This window comes from Bacidia gigantensis (genome assembly GCF_019456465.1).
Source record: "Bacidia gigantensis strain McMullin 20006 chromosome Unknown contig_156, whole genome shotgun sequence".
NCBI lineage: Eukaryota > Fungi > Ascomycota > Lecanoromycetes > Lecanorales > Ramalinaceae > Bacidia > Bacidia gigantensis.
In genome coordinates this window covers 825,333-849,457 of record NW_025408594.1, presented here as the reverse complement: position 1 = coordinate 849,457, position 24,125 = coordinate 825,333, and the positions used below count along the sequence as shown (strand labels likewise).

Below are 24,125 nucleotides of genomic sequence, written 5' to 3'. Positions count from 1 at the left end.
AGCTATTTCGTGTCTGAAAAATTGGCATGCCTTCTCCAGCCTCAGTTTTGGCCCCTGCGCGCTCTGGCATTCAGACTACATCCTCTGGAGAACAACACATCCCTCAGTCTGTGCGGGCGGACGGCTCGGTACGGAAGGAGATCAGAGTTCGTCCAGGATACCGGCCGCCTGAAGATGTGGAAGTCTACAAAAATCGCACTGCCGATGTTTGGAAGACGCGAGGCAGCGGTGGTGTACCTGGAGCTGAGGGATTGAAGGACACTGAAGAGACGGGTGAAGGGACCAAGGGAAAGAACGCAAAACGTAGAGAAGCACGAAAGAAGGCGAGAGCAGCTGAAGAGTCTGACAAGAATGAGGAAATCGGAGAAGACAAGACATCCAGAGGCGGCAATACAAAACCTACCGGCCCAGAAACCCAAGTCAGCACGGAGAAACGTAGCGAGCGCGTTGAACCATTAACAGTCGAAGAAGAGCCAGATGCAGAAGCAGAAAGAGAGAAGCAAGCAAGAAATCTTAAGAAAAAGTTGCGGCAAGCAAGAGAGCTCAAGGAGAAGAAGGAATCAGGAGAGTCACTGCTACCAGAACAATTTGCCAAGGTGATCAAGATCCAAGAATTGATTCGGCAATTGGATTCTTTGGGGTTTGATAGCGACGGAGCAAGGAAGCTTGCAGATGTCCGATGATATACAAAGCGTCGCTGTCATCTACTGACTCGCCCAATAAGAAACGACCTTATGCTGTCTACGACATCAGAGCCTTTGCTTTTACGAAGTGAGCCCCTATGAGTCTGTGTCAGAGACCAAGGCTGGCTCCTCGACAAAGCCAGAGGCCTTCATAGGCTAAAATTCAGGAGCAGGACTTTAGGAAGCCTACAAGAATTCCTTGCTACCACCAAGCAATATCATCCTTGGAGCATCACTAGGAGACCGAGCCACTTCGTATTTGAGCTGCTACCACGATCTGGAGCATGGATCGGTAGCTGTGGACAGTGTCCCTACTACTACACTATAGAGCATAATCTCTACAGGAGTTATCGCACGTGCCTCCAGCGTGCTCTGCGATGTCTCGTCTACACCCAACGGCATCACGACAGCAATTCTTGCAGGATGTATGAATTGCTAGAGACTGAAGAAGGTCTACAGGCATTCTTCGTTACTCTGCTATCACGATTACTTGTATTTTAAAATTGTATTTATATAGATCATAAAGTCAGGCAAAAGCATAACTTTATGATCAATTTGCTTGGGTTCCGAATCTGTACTGTGATAATCACAGTGGTGACTCAAGACGACCGTGATCTCCCCAAGCCATCAAACCAACCCTTGCAAGTGAGCTTGATGTGTTGATCTTACCATCAACGTGCGGCGCTCAGTATACCACGAGTCATGTAACGATAGTCATTTAAGACTGCTCATCCACTTGTCCAATCCTGACCTGCTACGTAGTGCTATCGACCCGGACCGATTGACAGACGATCTAGATCTTTGCAAGTGTTTCAAGCCTTTGATTTTCAAGTAACTGTCGCAAGGACTGATCAGGATAAAACTTGGTCTCAATGGTGGTGTCTTCTCTGCGGAAAGAGTCTTGACAGTCTCATTTGGTTTTGATATATCTGGTCTAATCATACTTGACTAAGTGAGGCTGTAGCCAGCTCCACTTTCGACCACGAACAAATGTGTCCAGTCCCGTTTTGTCTTGCCCAGTAGTAAGCCCTAGGGCAACGTCTCGTGCAGCTCTCACACAATCGTTGAAGCCAACGCCGGTATAACTACTGCCTGCTACCCTGAGTTTGCCGCTGAAAGCCCGTTCCAATTCTTGGCCAAGACTTGCCATTCGACCGTCGTGACCGACATGGTATTGAGGAATACAGTTCTTGTGCAGACTTACTCTGATTACGATTGGATCCTCTTCGATGCTGAGATGCCTCTTGAGGATAGCCTTGGCCATGCTTGCCCCCTGTTCTTCATCAGGATAATCGTGCCAGTCATCCCACCAGTGGCCACCCAACATCACAGTGACTTTAGTCGCCTGAGCAGTGTCTTGTCTTGGGGTGGCATCTGAATCGAATATTACACCCAGTGCTAACTCAGGGTTCTGCTCATAGGGAAGAGAACGGGGGAGAAGATATCCAAAGCCCTGAACGGGAAGTATAGATGGATTCGCAAAGACAAGATTTACGACCATGACAGTAACCGACTTGGTTTCGAGAAGGTTGGATGCGATTCTATGATCTCCAAGGCATTGACCGAGGGCCGAGCTAGATACGGTTGAAACGACATGGCTGAAGTCTCGACTTCCATGGGCTTCTTCTAGGTTTCCGCCTTCTGGATCGCTTTCGTTTACGTCAAAAGAAACCTATAGTCAGGTAAGCAGGAAGTGCTGCACGAACGATTCGGCGAAGTTCGAAAGATGTGATTCTTACCCTCGAGCCTTCTGTGCTAAAATTTAGCTTTAAATTACGTACAGCGGTTTGCTTGTGTATGAACACGTTAGGGCTCTCGCAAAGTTTCGCCTCTAGTCTACTGACGAGTCGTCCAAGCCCACCGTGGAAAGTGAAGACACTGCTTTTCCTTGCTTCCTCGGAGTGGTTCCTTCTGTTCCGGAGAGGTCCGTTGAAATCATACAGCAGCAAGAAGTCTTCGTCGCTAATGGGTCGTCCTCCCCCAAAAAGCATAGAAAGCATTCCGACCATGATCGAGTTGTGATGCGACTCTGTATGCCAGAGTGACGGAATGATCGTACGAGCACTCAACTTGTAGATGTCTCCAGCGTAGATTCCATGAAACAGAGCCGAGACGATGTTGTCTGCAATCCCTCTACCGAATCTTCTCGAAATAAAAGATCCTATTGATTCATCCTCCAAGTCCTCCGGGCGTGGCTGAACAGCAGCCTCGGACAAGACGTGCGAGAGAGTCTTTTCGAAGAGCGGTTCCCGCAAAATCGAAGTGAGACTCGCCAGTATGCTGGAACCAGGACCAGGCATACGCACCAAATGATCAGGGTAGTATACATAACGATTACGTGCAGCGGGAGAATTCTTGATTGTACTAATCACTTCATCGTTCAGGCCCAGATCATGAACCTACATCAACTCAAGAAAGGTCAATATGAAAATTGTAGAGGGAAATGCGTGATTGCTTCTATTTTGAAGGAAATTGCAGGCCGCAGCGCTTCAAGCCATATGAGTCAAAAACGACTCACCAAATCAAGTGTGACAGCGCCATTAGGCGGATTTGGCCTCAAAGTCCTTGGTCCACTCTCGAGCACCACCTTTCCATCTCCTACATCAATCGACGTAGAATTCAACCAGCCGCCCAGGCGAGAGCTTCCCTCAAAGAGTTCGATACGCGTTGAGTGCGGTAAGTACTTTCTTAGATAGTATGCAGTAGCGAGTCCAGTGATGCCTCCTCCCAGAATGGCAACATCGGGGATGTCCTCTCGAGGTAGAAGCGTTTTATCTTCATGTGTTCGGCGGTCAGTGCCGTAAAGACATACCTGCGTACGATATCTACGCCTTCGAGCTAGAAATATGGACGAAAGAGCATACCCAGGTGGAAATCTTACAGAGATCATGAAAAGAAAGGATGCTGAGGTGCGTAAAGCAATGACGACCGCATTTCCAGTCGAGCGCTAACTGGAATGGGCATCCGATCCGTTCTGCACCATTATTGCACCAGTTGCAGCTCCTGAATCGACCAGCGATTTGCTAGATCACTTGTGGGCAGAAAGTTACTTTGTTCGGCCTTGCTGAGACATTACAGATCATAAACAGTTGCAGTACGAGCCAGTCCGAACGTCAAGATGTAATTGAATGCGTGACTAAATTTGGTATCTTCATGCAATCGTGCCCCCGCCAACGCCAAACTCCCGCCTTGGAATGTGGCCTCTATATGTATAGCTATTGAACTCCTTGATCCTGAAAATCCATCGACGAGATGCACCCAGAGAAATCTTTGTGCATTCATGCTTTTCTCACGCCACTACTTCAGCCGAATGCTGACTTCCACCATGTGCTGAGTCGTCTGCCCTCTCATCCGGCCTAACGAGCTCCTCCTCTCCCATTTCATCATCGATGAATTTTCTTTCGCTAACGTGCTCCTTTTCTTGGTCCGCAGTCCATACCTTGTCCCCATATTTGCCCCGCTTCTGACCCTCAGCGTGCTTATACACACAGTCAGGGTTGAGGCAAGGGTTGTACTTGCACATTATCCGAACATGCGTGAACTTGCAGCCTTCCCGGTTGCAGTCCGCGCCATTCCTGCACATTGGCATTGTCGGATGTCGAAAGGGGCACGACGCGTTTGTACAATTGGGGAAGAATTTGCAATCCTGTTCGGACGCATGGGCGACTTTCTGGAAAGGGGACGGATGCCGACCAACGCATTTCTTGTTCTTGCAGGCGGCGCCAAAGGGACAGATATCGTGAACATCGACCGTGATATTGGGCGGTGCGGCTGGCGACTGATGCGCGTACGAGCAGTCCTTTTTCGTGCATTTGAGGTTGAATTTGCAAATTGTATCAGGGGAGGACTCGCCGATTTGAGAGACTTCCACTTCCATGGATGATGATGTATTTCCATTTGACGTAGGCTGGTCGATATCGGCTTGATTCTGAGCGTTTTGGCGAGAGTGAAAGCTGTTGCCGATACTTTGGCTGCGAAACCCCCCTTGCCGTCGCGGATTACCTTCGACTCTCTCAAAAGGGATTTACCAGGTGCCTGCCCTCCATTCTGAAATGCAGGGTTTACGCCTGGCAGAGACATTCCTGGCATTTGCTGCGGCATTATTTGCGCCATCATCTGCGCCTGTTGCTCTAGCATTGCCATTAATTGCATTTGCTGTTGAGGTGTCATTTGCATTGTTGCAGCGCCTGGGGGCCCATTCTTTGCGCCATTAGGTCCACCTGTTGGTCTGCCATTTGCTAGTAATCGACTGTTCCAGGACTGATCGTTCCGCGGCCCTTTCGGGGGCTGTCGATTGTGCATGTTAATGCGCTCGCTTCCTTGCTGTGCGCGTACGCGATGCAAAGAAGCCTCTCCTGAGCGATCCATGGCTTTATTTAACTGTCCCACCATTCTTTTGTTGCCAACCCCAGCTCTCGAACCGTTCCGCATAGATTTTGGGCCTGTTGGGCTGAAAAAAAGGGTCAGTACGCGAGCTGGTAATGCAACACGGTGGGAGAACACGCACATGTTCCCATCTTGCACGTCATCAATTGCTTCCCGCATTTCGAAGTCCCCACCGGAAGCGTCACCCGATTGTCTCGAGGCTGCGCCCCTTATTGATGTTCCTTGGTCTTCTGCGTGATGTGTTGATTGCATCTGAGGTAGCTGTTCTGGCAGTCTCCCGTTCAATTCATCGTCGAGGACTCCCACCTGTTCGAATAACCATCTTGAAAACTCTGCTGGTCCGGTATCCTCCAGCGGTAGTGACAATAGATCCGTTGAGAGTTCTTCTGCTATTTGGTCTTGGGTTTTGCCATTCACTAACATGAGGATAATGTATTCGCCTAGCGCAGAGTCGTCAAGTCCGCCAGCTGCCCAACCAGTCTCCATCAACTTCGATTGGACGGCATTACCAAGCGCATCGGCAAGCGGCGTGTTGAGGGCGACCTCAACAGCCATTCTGAAATTGTTTGGGTGAAGTAGCGTGGTAAGAGCGGTAGCTTTTTGCTTTGTTGTTCGCCGTTGACGCCTTGTGCTGTGGTTATGTTGCGAGATATTGAAGGCCGTCAGTAATCAGATGGCGCAAATATTGAGTAGTGAAAGGCAATGGGTGAATGGCAGAAGAAGCTTGTCACTGTACCATTGTTCGGTGGTTGTCCATAAGGCTGATTAAATCGAATATTAGTCATCACATCCTGGGCTAGCAACTAACGCGACTCGCAAGCTCCCATTGCCTATGCTGTCATTGTCCATCTTTCTACCTCTTGTCTTAATATTCAGGCTTTTACACTCCAGACCTCTTCTTCACGCTCCTTTGCCTCTCTTTACCTTCTGACTCAAAGATGGATACATTAGTCTCAACGTACAGTCGGTCGGCCTTCGAGGACGAAGGCTACTCGTCAGACGAACAGCGAGAGCTTGTTCAAGTAACACCTCCATTATCACTCAAATTCGCTCTTCCTCCTATGCCAAATGTGTGCTTTTCGATACATACGAGGTTATACATCTGCTAATCCTGCGACAGCCCTCTGCCTTCCTCCGCGCTCTTACAGATGACCACGCCAATCCAAGTTGTCCGATCAAACTTGCCCATGGTACCACGACACTAGCATTCAGGTTCCAAGGCGGTATAATCGTAGCCACCGACTCGCGAGCTACAGCCGGGAACTGGATCGCCAGTCAGACAGTCAAGAAGGTCATTGAGATAAATGATTGCTTGCTTGGAACGATGGCTGGCGGTGCAGCTGTGAGCAATTCAAAGTTCAAATACATTGAGGATGCGTTGACTGACAATGCATTTGCTCAGGACTGTCAGTACTGGCTAGCATATCTTGGCATGCAATGTCGATTGCATGAACTTCGCCACAAACGGAGGATATCAGTCGCTGCGGCGTCGAAGATACTCTCCAATATCGTGTATGGCTACAAAGGCATGGGACTGAGTATGGGAACTATGTGTGCAGGTGTGACACCACAGGAAGGTCCAGCATTATACTACATCGACTCAGAGGGTACCCGACTCGCCGGCAACTTATTCTGCGTTGGCTCCGGTCAGACATTCGCATACGGAGTTTTGGACGCAGAGTATCACTACGACTTGAAAGAAGATGAAGCTTTAGAGCTAGGGAGGAGAAGCATCCTAGCTGCTACACACCGAGACGCGTTCTCTGGGGGATTCATTAATCTGTACCACGTCAAAGAAGACGGATGGGTGAAGCACGGTTTCAACGTATGTGATGCTTGATGGGCATTTGTTCTAGAGCTTTGCTAATTTGTCACTTCAGGATACCAATCCAATATTCTGGAAGACTAAATTAGAGCGGGGGAGTTTAGCAATGTCACTTCAGAACTCTGATTCTTGGTTCCAGGACCTGGAGTCATATTGGTTGTACTCGGTGGATTAGTCCGGATGGCAGGCTTTTAGATTACAGGTGCATAGAGGATTCGCATCACAGGTGTCAAGGGTTTAATTGTGTAATCTAGTAGATACCATTTGGCTCCTTAGCGCAGCCAATGATTCATTCGTGAACAATGAAATATGGGGAGAAAGCTTGGTTGATTGAAGCCTTGCGTTCCGGAATGCCTAGCTGCCGCAAAACGTCGCCGAAAATGCGGAGTAAGGCCAGGCTAAATCTCCGTTGCTGCATTGATCAACCCCTCAGGCCTGGTGGACGCTGCGCAGTGACCATCATTGGCCACTGATCATGCGACTACGGCTCATGGTCCTTTCCAGGTGGCGGGTCATCAGGCCGCTTTCCAAACCTCTTGCTTCTCGAGGGGTGTCATCCTTCTGTAAAATCAACAACAACTGTTACAATTTGAACAATGGGAAGTAAACAATTTTACCCAGTTTAGTACCTGACTTCGATCCGTTTCTACTTCTCTATGTAAAAAGATCATGGCCTTTCTCAAGAGGTTCAAGGCCGCTCCACCGCCTACAGCGACAGATGTGGTTCTAGAGGACAAGCCTCTCCCGGCTGCCCAAGATCTCGAGAAACATCGAGACGAGCTTTCTGTCTCCGAGTCCCTTCCGCAGACACATAATGAGAACATCGATCCAGAGCTTGAGAGAAGAGTTGTCAGAAAAATGGATTTTCGTATCGTACCGCTCGTGTCAGCTTTGTATATTCTGTCCTTTCTCGATCGCTCAAATATCGGGAATGCTCGCATAGCCGGCATGCGAGAGGAATTACATTTGGTCGGCAATCGCTATCAGTGGCTGTTGACCATCTTCTACATAACTTACATCCTGTTCGAATGGCAAACTCTCATGTGGAAGGTTGTGCCACCCCATATTTGGGCAAGCTTCGTTGTTTTTGGCTGGGGCCTGATAGCTACCGCGCAAAGTGGTGTGCATAGTTGGTCAGGATTAATGGCATGTCGCTTCTTCCTTGGCATTTCCGAAGCAGGGTTCGTGTAGCAATCTCCGAATTGGTTCGAATGGGGGTCATGAAATTATCATTCTAACACTTCCACCAGGTTTGGGCCTGGTATTCCCTATCTACTGAGTTTTTTCTACCTCAGACATGAAGTTGTGAGTCGTTCCTTTGGTTTCCCCTATCAATTATCTTGCCAGCGTTGGGTTGACCGACGAAAATCCATGTAATTTGTTGATATTGGGATGTTTAGGGCGTGAGGATCGCTGTCTTCCTTTCCGCGGCTCCGTTGGCAACGACTTTTTCTGGGGCGCTGGCATATGGGATCACGAGCGGACATCCGCACCTTGCAAAATGGAGACTTCTTTTCCTGGTAGAAGGACTACCCACCATCTGTATGGCGGTTGTTGCCTTCTTCTTTCTTCCCGACACGCCCGACAAGGCGCGCTTTCTTACGGTTTGACACCCAAATCATGCTCTCAAACCCCATTATAACATTATTTCAGGAGGAAGAGAAGATAGTCGCTAAAGCCAGAGGTGTCAGACAGGTAGGCGCTGTCGAAAGAGTTGGCGGCATCGTTTTCAAGGACATTTGGTTAGCCTTGACAGATTTGAAGTGCTGGTTCACTGCTTTCATGTACTTCTCCTGCAACGTGGGTTTCGCCTCGCTGCCCGTTTTCTTGCCAACAATCCTGGAAGATATGGGATTCGAAAAGGTTGACGCACAGGGCTTAAGTGCACCGCCGTTTTTTCTGTCTTTCCTCGTCACGATCTTTTCGACTTGGATTGCCGACAAAACACAGCAGCGTGGCTACACAATAGTGTTTCTCACGTGTATGGGTGGAATTGGCTACATAATTCTAGCAACAGTGAAGACGATTGGTGTGAGATACTTTGGCGTCTTCCTTGCTGCCTCAGGAATCTTCCCAAGCATTGCAAACATCTTGCCTTGGGTCACCAATAACCAGGGATCAGATACAAGACGCGGGGCCGGCATTATGCTCCTGAACCTAATAGGACAATGCGGTCCTCTGCTGGGCACAAACGTTTTCCCCCAGAAGAAGGGCCACGCTACATCAAAGGCATGGCTATCAGCGCGGCGTTCACCTTCTTCACTGGTGCTCTTGCTTTGAGCTTGAGATCATTGCTTGTCTATGAAAATCTGAGGCTTGATCAAAAGTACGGCTCAATCAAAGATCGGGGTGTAAACCAGCCAGGGTCAACAGGTGAAGGCATGGAGGTTGGAGAAGAAAACTACGGGCCCAATTACAGATATATTCTATAGATGTATGATGATGATGTTTTTGTGTCAGTTCAACTTGGGAAGCCATCCCAATCTAGGACATGCCTGGACGTAACCGCGCGAAGTCTCAATAGCGCGAAATAAGGGGCAATCATGCCCCTGGAGGACTCGCTTATAGGTTACTTTGCGGGGCCTCGAGTGTCTGGCAGCCCCAAGAGCTACGCATACGAAGTGCTAAGGGGATACCGGAGGGTCTGAACGACGGCCCTCATGCCCAGGATCACCATCTCACCTTTAGAACTTGTACAGACAAAGCTGTTGAGTGAGCGTCTAGGAGAAACCTTCAAAACAGTAGGGTTCTCATTCTTGTTGCCTCCCCGCACTAACCTCAAAGATATCACCACCTTTCAATGAGCAAGGATACATCATACACGTCGCCGGTAATACCGTTACATGAAGCTTGAACCACTTTAGTTGGTATCTCTAGCCATGAAGGAGAACTACCATGCTCTTGTTGACATGGGGAGGTACAGAGAGTGTCTGCGCTCACCAGTCGATCAAAGCTGATGCTTTGAAGTAATGGCATCAGGTTCAGTATTTCAGACTTAAATCCCTTGACAGCCCGCCTTCTACCAACAATTTACCAAGATCGCAGCCCCATTTCTCTCTACGATGCCCAGTACTCCAACGGTGAGAAAGTTCCAATCCCAGATTCTGTCGTTCAAAAAGTCATTTCTGCTTTTCATCGGTTCAAAAGAACATATCAAGCTTTTCTCGTCCCGGAGCAGAATGTTCGGATAGTGGCGACAGAAGCGACGAGGAACGCCATCAACGGCAAAGAATTTTTGAATCTGATTGACCGTGATGTTGGGTGGAGGGTTCAATTGCTATCTAAAGAGGAGGAAGGTAGGCTCGGTGCTTTGGGCATCGCTAGCAGTCTACCTGAACTGCAGGGATTAGTCATCGACATGGGTGGGGGAAGTATACAATTATCACGCGTGTATGATACTGGTGTAGATGGTATCTATATAGGGAGAGAAGGACCTATCAGTCTCCCTCTTGGTGCGGCAGCCTTGAGTGCTGAGATATCTCAGTGCAAGACGGCGAAGGATCGAGACTCGCATCGTGAGTCGATCGTCAAGCAAATACGCAAAGCTGTTGAGGGACTCGTCATTGATGCTACTGCATCCATAGATCTATACCTAAGCGGTGGAGGTTTCAGGGGCTGGGGTCATGCACTCATGGCTTCAGACCCGATACAAGACTACCCCATACCTATTATCAATGGCTACTCCATTGTTGGCTCGCGCCTTCTGCCTGATGGAGGAATCTCGAAGACGATGCTTGACAGCCATCGTATCTCGAAGCGTCGAGCCAGCCAACTACCTTCCGTTCAAATGGCCCTGAAAGCCCTGCAAACAGCTTTGGCTCCTATCAAGCTCGGTAATGTCACATTCTGTCAAGGCGGAATCAGAGAGGGCCTCTTGTTCAGGGAGCTTTCGAAAGAGATTCAAGCCCAGCACCCACTGGTAGCAGCTACCAAGTGTTACGGCCCTCCGTCTGCCTCACAGATCTTCAAATGCCTCAAGGAGGCATTACCTCGGGAGGATATCATAGACCATGGCGTCCTTGAAGCTACAGTGAATCTCCTCTGTCTGCACGCATCCTATCCGAAAGACATACAGGCCTCCTCTGCGCTACGATTCGCCATCACAGGCGCCCTTGCGAATGCTCACGGGCTGCTACATCAAGATCGGGCCCTTCTATCATTGGTCCTTTGCGAGCGTTACGGTGGCAAGATTTCCCGGCTCGACCAAAGCTTTCGTGAGAGTCTTGAAGCCGTCGTAGGTCCTCAAAAATCATGGTGGGCAAAATTCGTGGGATACGTTGCAAGTACTCTAGCCGATCTTTACCCAGCGGGCTTGGTACCTGAGGACGAAGAACCCGTGAAGATCACAAGTGCTCTTAAGGGAGATCAAGACCAGCATTGGGAGCAACAAGAAGCAGCCACTAGGGATGAGGGCACTTTAAGATTTGTGGTAGAAGTCTCGATAGCGGGCCCCGACGATTCAAACTATGTCGAAGACTTAGCCCAGAGATTAAGAAAGCTAGGGAAAAGGAAGGCTCAGCCGCACCACACAAGTGGTTGGGCTATGTGCGTGGATGTCTCGGTACTCCAACGTGAAGATCAATAGCCATTTAAAGTCGATGGTAAATGTGAGCTAATCTTTGGCGCTAGTAAGATTGATCAAGGCTCGATTCGATATCTCAGCTTTACTCCCATAGCAGCGAGTTCCACATCTAAATACTTCAAGACCCCAGGGATAGCAACGACGGTTGTATCCTCTCCACCCATCCACAGATCTCCTTGTCCGTCAGCCCATTCTTCCCCAACACCCACTTGACCGCCTTCTCTTATCACGTCCTCCACCCTTTTTGCACACTGTCGGCATCTCACCACACCTGTGCCCTTGGAAATATTATTTTTCACTGATCCAGCACCCCCGAACACTGTTGGCTGCACAGATAAGAAGCTTCCACAGGTCTTACAGATCCACTCTCTCCTGTAGTCCGAACAGTTCAGCAAGCGATCTTGTAACAAAAACGCACAGCCGTGTGCCAGAAGAGCGTCCCTCTCCATCTCCCCCACCCTAATGCCACCACCTTTTGCCTTTCCCTTGATCGGCTGACCGGTCCATTGGCTAACCGGCCCTGTCGTTCGTACCTGAAATTTATCATTCACCATATGCCTCAACCTCTGATAGAACACCACCCCAACAAAGATATCAGCCGCGAACTCTTTCCCCGTGATACCCGAGTACATGGGCTCATTACCATGATAGTTATAACCCGCAGTACGTAACTGCGTACCAAAATACTCAGCTGCAGTGTCCTCCTCGCTGAAACGCCACGGACTGCTATCTTGCGCCAGTCCATGAAGCGCGCCAGACTTTCCTGCCAGAGACTCAACGAACATACCAATTGTCATGCGTGAGGGAAAGGCGTGCGGATTGATGATGATGTCGGGGACGATCCCGCTCTCACTAAAGGGCATGTCTATTGCTGGCCATTTCTGGCTGCATACGCCTTTCTGGCCGTGCCGCGAAGAGAATTTGTCGCCAATGACCGGAGAACGCGGGACACGTAACTTGATACTGACGGCTTGCAGGGGCTCGGCCCCTGATTCAGAGCCCATGAGCGTCACACTCTCAATGAAGGCGGGTTCTGGGTCTTTGTATGGGTGCAATTTGGTTTGACCGTCCCGGTTGATGTAAGGGATGCCGTCAACGTGAGTTTGCGCTGGGTCATACGTAACTGTGTGAGAAGCACAAAGAGGCTCGTTCTCTCGGATCATGGTGCCGATGTAGGGTAGACCATCTCCATCGAGCAAGCGTTTGGTATTGGCAGATACAAAACCGTTCGGTGCGAAGCCGAAGAGTTGCCCAATACCGTGGACAGATTTGCCCTTTCGATACTCTGATAGATCTATCACTTTGGTTTTATAGATAGTACCATGCCCAAATCCACGCTCGTGCGCGGATTTGGAGATAATCATAGCATCGTCCATGTCGTAACCTGTGTATGATATGACAGCGACGACAGCATTCATGCCATTAGGATAATTGTCGAGACCATACTCGTTATATAGTGGCGGTCGTACAACGGGTGTTTGACCATTTTGTAGTAGGTAGCTTTTATTATCTGTACGATATCGAAGTGAGGTTCCTGGAGTACCCATGGCTTGCTTACTCATCTGACATTGGTACATATTTCGCGGCGACTGATTGAAGTCTGAGAAAGGGGTCTGATTGGCAACAATGGAAAGGATGTTCGTGGGGCATATTTCGAGATGCGTGGATTCTCCTGATTCAATATCCTGTTCTGTACATGCGATGGACATGAACGGTTGTTCAAAGGGCCCGATCAGATCTGTCCTGTTGAGTGGGAGATATGTCACAGGCCGGATCATGCGAGCAACTTGCGAGGAAAGGTAAATTCCGGGATATAGACCCCCATGCTGTCCGGGGATGTAGCCAATTTCAAGATCAAGAGGGATACCGTGAGTGCCTTCGACCTTCCAGTGCCTCAATACATCGGCTATCATACGAGCCTGCTTCGGTGTGGAGTATCCCAATACTCGTCCATCAAGCTGGACAACCAATTGATCACCCATAGAAGCAGACAATGCAGAGTCAATACCGAACTGAGTAAGGAGACTGGGTATCGAAGTGACATTCGAGGGAATTGTAACGACTTTGCATTTGTGCGCAAGGTGGTTCAATAGGCCACAAGGAGCACCGTCAGGGGTATGCACAGGGCACAGGAAACCCCAGCTCTCGGGCAAGAGCTTACGGACCGTTGTGGTCTTCAATTCAGCAAAGAAGCTGCCTCTGTGGACCATGCGAAAGTGACTGATGAAGCGGTAGAAATTGATTTTTTCTGCCATGACTGTAAAACCAGTAGTTTGTTGGAGGTCTAGGCCTGTGGGGCTGACAAGATTGCCAGTGGACAAGAAATATTCTAGACTGCCTGCAATATTCTCATTCACGTTTTTTAAGAAATCGGAAGAGAAGCGCTGTAAAAATCCTGGATCTGTAAACAGGGGCTTCCCATTGCCCAAAACACCCTCCTGAACCGCACTTTGGATGGTTTTCAGATACTCGTCGATTTTCTCCTTGATAATCATTCCGTAGAGTGACCCGGGTAACAGGATCTCCTGGCTGGATACTGCGTCTGGGTTGTCTGCTGTACAGTCTCCGGCAGCTAGAGTATATAATTTATGGATCATGAACAGTAGCATTTTAAACTTGTCACAGTCCTGAGATTCTGTGACATCAACATTGCCAAGATGAACAAGTACGATTTTACGCAAAAACTCTGATCCCGCATCGTAGTCTGAGATGTCTTCATGGAGGCCGAGGACCGGCTTGAACTTCTCTCCTAGGTATGCTCGTGTCTCTGACCTACCATGTAGCTGATACGCCTTGTAAGTCCTCAAGAGTAGTTCCACACGTTCAGTCAAGAAGGTATTGTGCACTGCTTGTGAGCCCACTGGACCTACCAAGCCTTCAAAAATCTCCCTATCGTTTGTCTCGACAAGTGCTTTGAGTATCATCATAACGGGAACAAGGTATTCGTTCTTGCGCCAAGAAAATCGAAATGTCGCGTTGCCATCGCTGAGGTAGTGAAGCACGTTAGTTTGTGATGTCTGGTCGGGCCGCACAGAGCGGATTTGCATTCCAAATGTTGAATACGAAGGTCCGCGCTTGAGGAAAGATCCGCGAATGATTGCCATTGGGTAATTACGTCGTTGTAATATGAGCATACGTATCAGCTTCTCATTTCCGTTCACGATGAAGTATCCCCCCAACTCTTCTGAATCTTCTTTCGCCTGTACCAGCTGAGCCGGAGTAAACTTTTGCGTATGACAGCGGTTTGTTCGAAGCATAATAGGAAGCTGACCTAACTCGCGGATAGACTCATCCCACTTGCCATCGTTGACTTTGTACTGTAACGTACAGCGGAATTTGCCTCTATACGTTACGTGACGTTCTCTACATTCTGCGGGCAGTACCTCGCGATTTCGTGTGCTGACCCTATTCGTGATCGGCAGAGTAGCTTTGTCTAAGAAGACGTTTCGGACCCTGATACTCAAGCGATTCCTGTGAGGGCGCGATCTGCCAACTTCCTTCCTTTGCCTTCGTTGTTCTGGCGTCTCTCGTTCGCCGTCGAGGCAGATCTTGGCTCCAATATCTCTTAAGCCGGCTTCAAGCAGCTTGCTCCCCTCCAACAGAGCGTTGAAAGACTCGATATGAGGATCAATAGCATCCGAGAGTGCGGGATATGCTGTAGTGTCCTTTGGAGGTTTTTGGAACAATTTTTGACGCTTGACAGTCTCGAATTCGGCGGTCCATGTGGGCTTGACAAGCCTGGTCATCGTGGTGGTGGAAGACATCGCGCGATCTCACAAATTCCATTCTCCCAGTTGCGTATCAATTGCCTGCTGTTCTCGGGCAAAGCAATCGCTGCAAAAGCATTAGGGCGCGAAGAAAATATATGATTTAGGCATAAAATGATGTGCATGAACGGAAACTTTCCGAGACAGAGAACTACCCGGGCGGCAGAAGTCTGCAGCCACTGTCAAGTTTGATCACCTGCACAAGCGCCCAAGCTGAGCTTGTCCGCACATATGATATCGCTGCGAAAGCTTATACAGCAGTCAAAACGATGCGTATGATTTACTTCGTCTTGCTATAATGGTATTTTGATGGTTTGAATTTTGGCGCAAAAACGCAGGACAACGAGCCACCACGTTTTCAGTCAAGTCAGTCTACGACATTAGAGGCAAAGTCCCCGCCGCGGTCAGAAATCGACCAGGGGTCAAGCAACAGCAAAATCCATTGACTGGCCCTCGATCCACGCTGCAACGCTGTGCCAAACGCATTGTCGATGACATAGACCTTGCGCAGATCCAAGTATCACCATGGCTGGTCTCTTCAGAGTCATCTATGATTGGCTTTTGAGAACGTTCTGGTAGGACACCGGCCCTGTCCTTTTGTGTTGCGGCGTGTTTTCTTGTCCGCTGGCAGCGAGCTACCATGCATCGGCCAAGCCTGCGTCTTCAAGAAGTTGCTGACAAGGATGTAAGGTCGACGGAGATGGATGTGACAATGATTGGCTTGCAAAATGCCGGCAAAACGTCTTTGCTTAGGGTTCTCTCTGTAGGTAAGAATGCCTTGCGCCTCGAGCTTTGCTGATTAGCGATGCCTTAGGGTGGCGAGTTCACCATAGAGTAAGTTTTCGCACTTGAAGCATAAGTGACTTCGCCAGCGCTCACAGTCGAAAGTTCTATCCCCACGGTAGGCTTCAACATGAAGAAAGTCCAAAAGGGACACGTGACCTTGAAGTGGTAAGTTTTGCAAAGCTGTGGGTGACGAGACTTGACGATTGACTTGGTTGGAAGCTGGGATATCGGTGGCCAGCCTCGCTTTCGGTCCATGTGGGAAAGATACTGCCGTGGAGTCAACGCGATCGTGTGAGTTGACGGAGCTCCCAGCTGCACTGTCTGCGTTGGCTGAAAGTATTATGTTGCAGATATATTGTGGATGCTGCCGATAGGGACGCGCTTCTCATTGCGAAAGAAGAGCTCCATGGACTCCTGGAGAAGCAGGTGCTTGAGGGAATCCCGTTGCTCGTTCTGGGCAACAAATCTGACCTTCCAGATAAGCTTGCTGTGGACGAGCTGATTGAAGCCCTAGACATGAAGTCAATCTCACACCGCGAGGTCAGCTGCTACGGAATCAGTGCGAAAGAAGAAACAAACTTGGACGCCGTCTTGCAATGGCTGATCAAGAAAACGGCGCACTAACGGCGGTGTTGCGTTCGAATTCCACGGTGAGCTAGGTTTTGCGAGGTTCAAAGGGTGTGGGTAGACAGGAAATCCAACAGAGAGCGACAAGACGTACGCGGCTGACGGCACAACATATTACTTTTGAAGGAGCAATCCGTGAGAGCGATTGGAACAACATCTTGCTCGAACCAAACACATTTCGCAAACTGTATAATCAAACGCATTTACATAACACAAAGGGGGTTTTGTATGGCAAATTTTGTAGGAATAATTGCATCATAACTAATTCCATGTCACTGCCCGCCTAGGCGAATTGAAATATCGAAACGTTGAGTTTCACAGAGCAGTAACGAGGTTCGACCAGGGTATTCAGGCTTTCGGCTCGAAAATCCTGAAATGTGATGAAGGAACGATGTGAGGTCGTCGTTCTATTATTATTATATCGGCTCATGAGGACAGGCCCACACGGTTTGGGTCCACCTTTTGACAACTCATCATCCGCACTGTAGCGCGTCGGGCCACGGTGAATCAGCATATTTCCGAATTCCGTCGAGCAACAAGTCATGGGAGAATACGGTCCTCGGGTAAGGAACGAGAACGGGAAGTACGCAAGCCGCAGGGGATGCCAAGCCCAAGACTACCTTACGGACTCGCCTGGGGCCATTTCTAATAAGGTAGGGGGCTTTTCCAGCAGTAGTTCCGAGCGGTGTGTGTGCTTGGCCAATGCAGCCCTAGGTAGGCTCTAGAAGACTAGGAGTGATCAAGTAATAGCAGAAGAGCACAGCCCCAGAGAGAGAGGACACGCCACTGCGCGGTAGAGGGCAAGAGGGCTAAAAAAGCCTTAAGGCAGCCCTTTCTCAAATTAAATTACCAAAAAAATAATAATACTGAGGTAGCCACCCTTCGCACTCGTTCATCGTCAGAAGAGATTCCTCATCTCTACATCATTCAAAACATCATCCATTTCAGCCTCTGCGCTATTGATCGATCCACCCGAGGAAGAAGACAATATAAACACCATCCTTCTACCCTGAGGCCAACAGCATCAGTCTTATTACTTCATCGCGCCATCCGAACCTTCCCGTGAAGATCTCTTCAGACCATCTTCTACCTCAACAGTATCTGCACATTTCGCTGCTTGTATCATGGCACCGGCGCTCCATCCTCGATACACGTACGTACATACCCTCAATTCCCCCTCGCGTTTCGGTTTCGCACATTTCATTCGCATTCTTCGCACTCGCGGCCCAGCTCGAACCCAACTGACAAAGCTGTTGTAGATGTTCAGATTCGTATTATGGCAGTAATTACGATTGCAACTATTACAGCCCATGGTACAGCTATGGTCGCTGGATTGTCCTCGCAGCCATCATCGTAGGAGCGTTCTTGCTGTTCCTACTCTTTGCGTAAGTTTACTCGGTCCTTCAGAAACGCACTTTCTCCTTACTTACTATAATGTACAGCTGCATCTCAGCCCGCCGTCGCCGCCGTAGAGGCATGCAACCCTTCCGTGGCACTGGCTGGGCTGCTGGACAGACTGCCCCTGGACATGGCGCGCCTATGTACACAGGCCCCCCTCAACCGTACGGACAACAAGCGGGTCCACAACCGCCAGTCTATTCGCCACCACCTCAACAGCAGGGCTACAATCAATATGGAGGTGCCAACCAAGGCTATTTCGGTGGACAACAGACTGGCGTTGAATTACAGTCACCGGGAAATACTTACCAGCCAGGAATTGGTGGCCAACCGGTCTATAATCCGCCTGCTGGACCGCCGCCAGGGAAGAATTAAAGGTTAGATGACATGTGTTTGATTTGATCGGAATCGGATGGACATAGAGTTGGGATGGTCAGGCGCTGTAAATTCGTTCTTTCTACAGAGTTTATCATTCAACGGACATAGCGCTAACGAAGTGAAAACATTCTTGTGGTCATGTGTTGCTTGAGCGAATGATCTTTGACATTACGTCGCCCGTACGGTGGCACGCGTGCTGAGTTCAAGCTTCCATATTTCAGGTGCTTCTGCCCGAGGGCAAAAGGCATCGTAGATACCATGCCCTCTATGTATTTCATGTGCCCATATTTGCCATTCCGCCGCCTCTTGTCAACAGGCTCTCTTTCGGCCGTCCCACCTCTGCGACCGCAGAACTTTCGAGCAGTGTCCAGGTGCCACATCATGTAATACCGTCGTACTCTACAACTCCGGCTATCGGTCTTCTTTAAGATTTTGCTCATGTTCCTGATCATAACTTCCAACCTAAGCTGGTACACGCCGATCTACCTTTCAACTCGCTCCACGCGGAACCCCAGAACAGCCATCATCATCGAGCTACTGGTGAAATCATTGCCGCAAACTTCGTTCCTTCGCATGCCATTTCTATCCCCCTCAAACCAACTCACACTCCCCCTTTCCCACCATTTCCCTGACTACACTCCACCTCGTAACAACAACATCTCCCCTTCCCATCTCCAACCTGATATCTGTCCCTGGCACCTCCACAGATTCCTCCATACTCTTCAAACATCTCACGAATACCGCCTTATCTACATCTGGCCCTTCTACCATACTGATCCCTCCTGCGGCCTTATCATCAAGTTTTTGAAGAGTCTGGGGGAATTGGCTGAGAAACGAGCTATGGTAATGGTCGTGTAGGAGGGCGGTGTGGGTGGTCAAGTAGTAGAGTTCGGAAGGGGAGAGAAGGGATTTGGCGGCGGGGGTTTGTAGGTAGTAGAAGGGATGGGCATCGATCTGAGCGATCTTGTCTCAGCAAAGCAAACTCATAGCGAGAATGACAAGCCCAAAACTGGGAGGCGTAGCATGTACTTTTGCAATCCTCGTACGTAAAAAGGAGCGCACGAGGTATTTAAAGCGCTCGAGCTCCGTTTGAATGATGATCAGATGGAAATTGGCCCTGGGGTCTGCGTTGCCTGTCTGTTCCTCGACAACTTCAATCTGAAAATGTCGTGGTGAGTAGATGGACTGGTACGGAGGGGTATCTGTGTTGCACCTGTTGCTTAATCCTCTCCAACATGCGATCCATCAAAGCCGCTGGCCAGGGAAATATCTCTGGAGCACTACGCTCAGCCACCCACAATCGGGCCAATTGCTGGACCTCAGTAGTCTCCGTCGGAAGCGCATGGTCATCAACCGAGGCAAGGATGTCCTCGATATCCATGACGAGGTCGGTAGAGGATTCACGAGGAAGGTCACCTGCTACGGGCCGCTGTCTACCATGCGTGTTAGGGAAATGTCGAGTGGCCACATTGGATAGAAGCAATGGATTATAGACATGGACAGGGTCGGTCGGTATACAGAAAATCAAGATGAAGGCACGGCCAAATGGTTTTACGGTAAGAATATGGCTTCATTGCTTGGTATCTTTGGTATATCTCTCAAGTCAAGTTGGAAAACACATAGTGGACCGCATAATGGCCATTCGTTCGACTGATTGCCCGTAGATGCAGGCGGAATCTCGAGATGTCAGGGTATCGCTTCTCACTTCGATTTGATCAAGCATACTCTTAACACTCATCCACGTCATGTGGATCCACCCAGTCGTGTAGCTCAAGCGGTAGTGAAGTATCCCGCGCCATGAACTCGAGCCAATATGTTGGCACACCCCTCAGCTCAACCCTGGTAAGTTTTAGGGGAAAACGAGCAAGGAACAAGTCCCATCATAACAGATCAGACCTGGGACTGAGTGATATCTCAACAAGGCCCACACGAAGCACCTACTCGGTAGTCGGTACTGTGCCCGCAAGCCCAAAATGGACACATACTATATGTACGGCATCGTTTTAACGCCTGTGATCATGTGTCAATCCCTGATGATGACAAGTGACTCCGCATACGACTGTCTTAATTTACTAGAATGACGCCAGTCGTCTCGTCTGATTTCGTCTAGATTCTAAGGGACTCTCAAAGGCAAGATCCATGCTGCCCACAATGGTATTGCACCGTCGGCTTGAGGCTGTAGGACTATCATCGGTAGGTGGCTCATGCTGGCCGAACGCAAAGGTTTGTGCTCTGCTGAGTTTGGTTCGTTGTTGCTTGACGCGGCCCATACCACGCTCGCATGCATTTTCATGCTTCTTGTCTCCCATCTCCACATAGTCCTGTGGAGAGCATCGTAATTTGTGGCTCGCGAAGAAAAGACTGTATCCCCCATCGAGAATATACATCTCAGGATATGTCAGATTTGGGTATCTATGGGCGTTGCAGGCTCTGTCACTGCTTCGAACGTGCTTGGCCCTAGATATATCAGCAAGCTTGAGGGACAGAATGTGAAAAGAACTCACATTAGGGGAGCCCGACATGCTGAATATTCACAATGAAAAACGATCAAAGTGCGGCCTGAGCACGGGTTCTTAAAAAGCCGACTAGCCAGCTGTTCCTTGTCGGTGTAATTAATCGCTCCGTCAATGTGCCCACCTTCGTATTCATACTCAAAACGGCAGTCAACAATTAAGAACTCGTCATATTGTTGCCTAAAATTGCCATCGAGTACATCGACCATAGTTTCTCTTGTGATACGAGGTAAGCTTTCATCGTTCAAGAGGAAATGAGGAAGTTGACGCCTAGGAGGGTCATCAATATCCATAACGGGGTCGAGTCTGGGTACGGCAAAATGAGCTGCTTGTTGTTTCATAACATCTTCAGGATGCTCGAACATGGAGAGAGATCGACGAAACTGCTTTCGCGGGCGCTGCATTGGATTCGAAGGCTTCCGCACATGGCCCGAGACTGGCGGTGGTGGTCCGCGCAAATTCGAAGTGGAGGTTCTGAATTTCGGGGGGGGTCCCATAGGCCTTGAAGATGGAGAGTCGGCAGACTGCGGTCGCCCATCCCTTTGAGGAGAAGCTGCGAAGCACTGCTCGGGAGTCATCACCGGTGGAAACTTCAAGGTTACTCCGTTCCCGAATTTGAACGGAGGCTGCTCGGCTCTAGCCGATTTGAGAGATACTGCTGATGTGGTGAAACCCTTTGTTCGGGATAACGAAGATCTTAAGAGAGACGCTCGTGGGCGTCTAGGGCAATGGTTAGGATTCATCAAGATGATTTTTCTATGTCAGTTTTGTGCTTACGGTTGGATTGCCCCGTGTCCCGGAGAGCCTGTGTAGGAATCTTGCATCACAACATTGGCCGTTATGATATCTTCGTCCTCTTCAATTGATGTCTCCATGGGAGTGGTATCTATCTGGGTCTCCGCCACAAAGGGTTGCTTGTGAGGAAGGGGAGAGATCTCCATTGACTCAAGGCCAGGACCTGGAGAGGAAGAAGGTAATGGCGGTGTCCTTGCGGCTTCTTGGAGAACCATCAGCAATTCTGGTATCCCGTTTTGGAGAAGGGGTAATACCTCGGCCATTGAAAGTGCCGAATAATGAAGAGGAGAATAGTGATCGGCGCGGTGTAGGCAATTGAGGACTAAAAAGCGAAAATCAGTCTAGATGGCCCTAATCGACTGACAGTGACAGACCTTTGGTCGATATGGAAATTTGACGACAGGTCTGCAGCAAGGCTTGCAGTCGGCGACGAGCCGCGAATAGGCTTGAAGTTGAAATAATCCATGGGAGCTCTTTCCATGCTAAGATCTTTGAAGTTAAAATTGGAAGGTCCAAAGCCGAATCGCTCAGGGAAGTTTCCTTTGAAGTCTCCATAGGATGGGAGGGCATCTGCTCGACAACCCCAGAATGGTATGGCTGTGGGCTGCACGGCCGCGAGAGGCGATGAACGTTCCATGCTAGATCTTGATAGATGATTGAAGAGTTTCGCTTTGCAGCTACTGCATTGATATGCGACTATGATATATTAGGTCTATCACGCAAGCATTGCATTGATTCCAGCAGCTTGTGACTGAAACCGGTCGGTCCCGTGGGTTTTGCCAATGAGTCTTCGAACAATAACAATGCTCAATTCAATTGCCAGGAAGTGTAGGCCCAGCGAAAGCTCTTGCTTGCAGAAATCGTAGGAGATGACGAGATGGGTCCCAACGGGCAGGAACGCTGCGGTGAGATGTAAGGTTCTCGAGGCTATGGCGGGTCCCGGGTCCTTGTCTGTTCCACCGCAGCGTCGAAGTGGGAGGATGACAGGTCCCACGGAGGTGAAGGTAATGGCACGGAAGGAGTTGGGGAAGGAAAAACAGTACGGTAGACAGATTATGTGAGGCTTGGTGTAAGGTTGTCAAGGGAACATGGCGGGGCGCCGACTTGGTAAGCGGACGGAAAGTCTCGCTCGACGGATGCCGCCAAAAAGCAAAAAGACTGCGAGAATGGCCAATGGCATTATCTACAAGGTCTTTTCAATTCTCTTAAACGCCAGGCATGGACCTGATCTATTATTATTTATGATCATCCTCTACAATCGCTAGGGATAACGATGCGTTCAGTGTGAGCAAGCATGGCGTTTATCATTACCCAGGCAGACGAAGCCTTTGGCTTACCGAGTGACCCTTGCAAGAGAAGCACTCAGCTCCCAGAACCCAGCTCTTTCCTTAGCCGCTAACAGGCCGGCAACTGTGTGACACGAGATTTCCATTGGTCAATGCATAGGATTTCGCTCTTGCTGTGCCAGCAAACCAGAGTCTTTCTCTGCTGCAAGGCCCTCGGTGCTTCTCCAACGCTGCTGACGATATCCATGATTCAACAGACAGGAACACTGACGTTCAGGCATTTAATGATACCACTTCCTCACTCATCAGTACCGAAGGCCTGACATTCCTCCCGTAAAGCGTTGCCCTATCGGCCGGTATCTGTGTATCTATCTGACGCAATCTTTCAGCCCGCGGTGTTCCACGTTTTATGCGGGAACCTTCAGCTAAGGTAATCTCCACCAGTCCGGAAATGCTTGCATTCTTGTTGGTCTGGGTACTTAAGCGCTCCCCTCGAGAAGCTTTCTGATTTGCTGGCATGTCTCAATCCGGAGCGTTGGTAGAAACTCAGGTCCTCAAACAGGAATATTCAAACCTGCACCATGTGACTTGCCTTTGGAGTGACGGTGTAGGATAAGCAAAGACTTCACCTGTAGCAAAAAGGATCATCTTCTGCATAAAACAAATCCCTCTCGGCCGGTAGAAGGTGTGGCTGACTTGCACGACTCGCGGGAGTCCATTATCCGCGTGAAATGTGAGAAGTAAACAATCGAAACACGCTAGGCATCGCGCACACGTGACTTCTCCCACTAGCCGATTCTTCCTTGCCTTGCCTTCAATGCCTCGTAAAACTGATCAATTGTTGGCGCCCGCAAATATGGAATTATTGTTAGATGCTTTGGAGCAACACCTGCAGCCTCAATCTTTTGCTCGAATCAGACTAATTAGCAGAGCTTAATGCAAGCATATGGTTGGTATCCTATGTTTTAATCTACGTACTCAACACAAGTGGGATCCGCATTGTGGCGTAACGTTACAGCCATCAACTCTAGGCTCTACTACTGGCTGCCTGTCAATCTTGTCTACACGCCTTGTACGATTCTCGCTACCACCGTGGAGG

The 24,125-nt window shown here is 49.4% G+C and overlaps 10 protein-coding genes across 10 annotated transcripts; 6 read left to right on the top strand and 4 right to left on the bottom strand.

Annotated features, from left to right (window-relative positions):
* Positions 1-26: 26 nt before the first annotated feature.
* On the top strand, positions 27-683 carry KY384_002523 (uncharacterized protein; the record flags this gene model as incomplete). The annotated part of the gene is made up of 1 exon (XM_044811046.1): positions 27-683. The coding sequence occupies one exon, from the start codon at positions 27-29 to the stop codon at positions 681-683; it is 657 nt and encodes a 218-aa protein (XP_044671929.1).
* A 934-nt stretch (positions 684-1,617) lies between these two features.
* KY384_002522 (uncharacterized protein) lies at positions 1,618-3,756 on the bottom strand (the record flags this gene model as incomplete). The annotated part of the gene is made up of 4 exons (XM_044811045.1): positions 1,618-2,355; positions 2,465-3,082; positions 3,202-3,508; positions 3,734-3,756. The coding sequence occupies 4 exons, from the start codon at positions 3,754-3,756 to the stop codon at positions 1,618-1,620; spliced, it is 1,686 nt and encodes a 561-aa protein (XP_044671928.1).
* Positions 3,757-3,972: 216 nt separating this feature from the next.
* Positions 3,973-5,624, bottom strand: KY384_002521 (uncharacterized protein; the record flags this gene model as incomplete). The annotated part of the gene is made up of 2 exons (XM_044811044.1): positions 3,973-4,611; positions 4,650-5,624. The coding sequence occupies 2 exons, from the start codon at positions 5,622-5,624 to the stop codon at positions 3,973-3,975; spliced, it is 1,614 nt and encodes a 537-aa protein (XP_044671927.1).
* A 383-nt stretch (positions 5,625-6,007) lies between these two features.
* On the top strand, positions 6,008-7,069 carry PRE2 (Proteasome subunit beta type-5; the record flags this gene model as incomplete). The annotated part of the gene is made up of 4 exons (XM_044811043.1): positions 6,008-6,139; positions 6,190-6,411; positions 6,472-6,894; positions 6,950-7,069. The coding sequence occupies 4 exons, from the start codon at positions 6,008-6,010 to the stop codon at positions 7,067-7,069; spliced, it is 897 nt and encodes a 298-aa protein (XP_044671926.1).
* Positions 7,070-7,563: 494 nt separating this feature from the next.
* Positions 7,564-8,085, top strand: KY384_002519 (uncharacterized protein; the record flags this gene model as incomplete). The annotated part of the gene is made up of 1 exon (XM_044811042.1): positions 7,564-8,085. The coding sequence occupies one exon, from the start codon at positions 7,564-7,566 to the stop codon at positions 8,083-8,085; it is 522 nt and encodes a 173-aa protein (XP_044671925.1).
* A 429-nt stretch (positions 8,086-8,514) lies between these two features.
* KY384_002518 (uncharacterized protein) lies at positions 8,515-11,479 on the top strand (the record flags this gene model as incomplete). The annotated part of the gene is made up of 2 exons (XM_044811041.1): positions 8,515-9,142; positions 9,933-11,479. The coding sequence occupies 2 exons, from the start codon at positions 8,515-8,517 to the stop codon at positions 11,477-11,479; spliced, it is 2,175 nt and encodes a 724-aa protein (XP_044671924.1).
* A 53-nt stretch (positions 11,480-11,532) lies between these two features.
* ACR2 (DNA-directed RNA polymerase I subunit RPA2) lies at positions 11,533-15,222 on the bottom strand (the record flags this gene model as incomplete). The annotated part of the gene is made up of 1 exon (XM_044811040.1): positions 11,533-15,222. The coding sequence occupies one exon, from the start codon at positions 15,220-15,222 to the stop codon at positions 11,533-11,535; it is 3,690 nt and encodes a 1,229-aa protein (XP_044671923.1).
* Positions 15,223-15,971: 749 nt separating this feature from the next.
* KY384_002516 (uncharacterized protein) lies at positions 15,972-16,653 on the top strand (the record flags this gene model as incomplete). The annotated part of the gene is made up of 2 exons (XM_044811039.1): positions 15,972-16,006; positions 16,380-16,653. 2 exons carry the CDS (start codon positions 15,972-15,974, stop codon positions 16,651-16,653), a joined length of 309 nt encoding a protein of 102 aa, XP_044671922.1.
* A 1,279-nt stretch (positions 16,654-17,932) lies between these two features.
* On the top strand, positions 17,933-18,429 carry KY384_002515 (uncharacterized protein; the record flags this gene model as incomplete). The annotated part of the gene is made up of 2 exons (XM_044811038.1): positions 17,933-18,009; positions 18,099-18,429. 2 exons carry the CDS (start codon positions 17,933-17,935, stop codon positions 18,427-18,429), a joined length of 408 nt encoding a protein of 135 aa, XP_044671921.1.
* A 594-nt stretch (positions 18,430-19,023) lies between these two features.
* KY384_002514 (uncharacterized protein) lies at positions 19,024-22,377 on the bottom strand (the record flags this gene model as incomplete). Its single annotated transcript, XM_044811037.1, has 8 exons — positions 19,024-19,386; positions 19,462-19,590; positions 19,646-19,865; positions 20,596-20,889; positions 20,937-21,665; positions 21,723-21,942; positions 21,995-22,062; positions 22,115-22,377. The coding sequence occupies 8 exons, from the start codon at positions 22,375-22,377 to the stop codon at positions 19,024-19,026; spliced, it is 2,286 nt and encodes a 761-aa protein (XP_044671920.1).
* Positions 22,378-24,125: the final 1,748 nt, after the last annotated feature.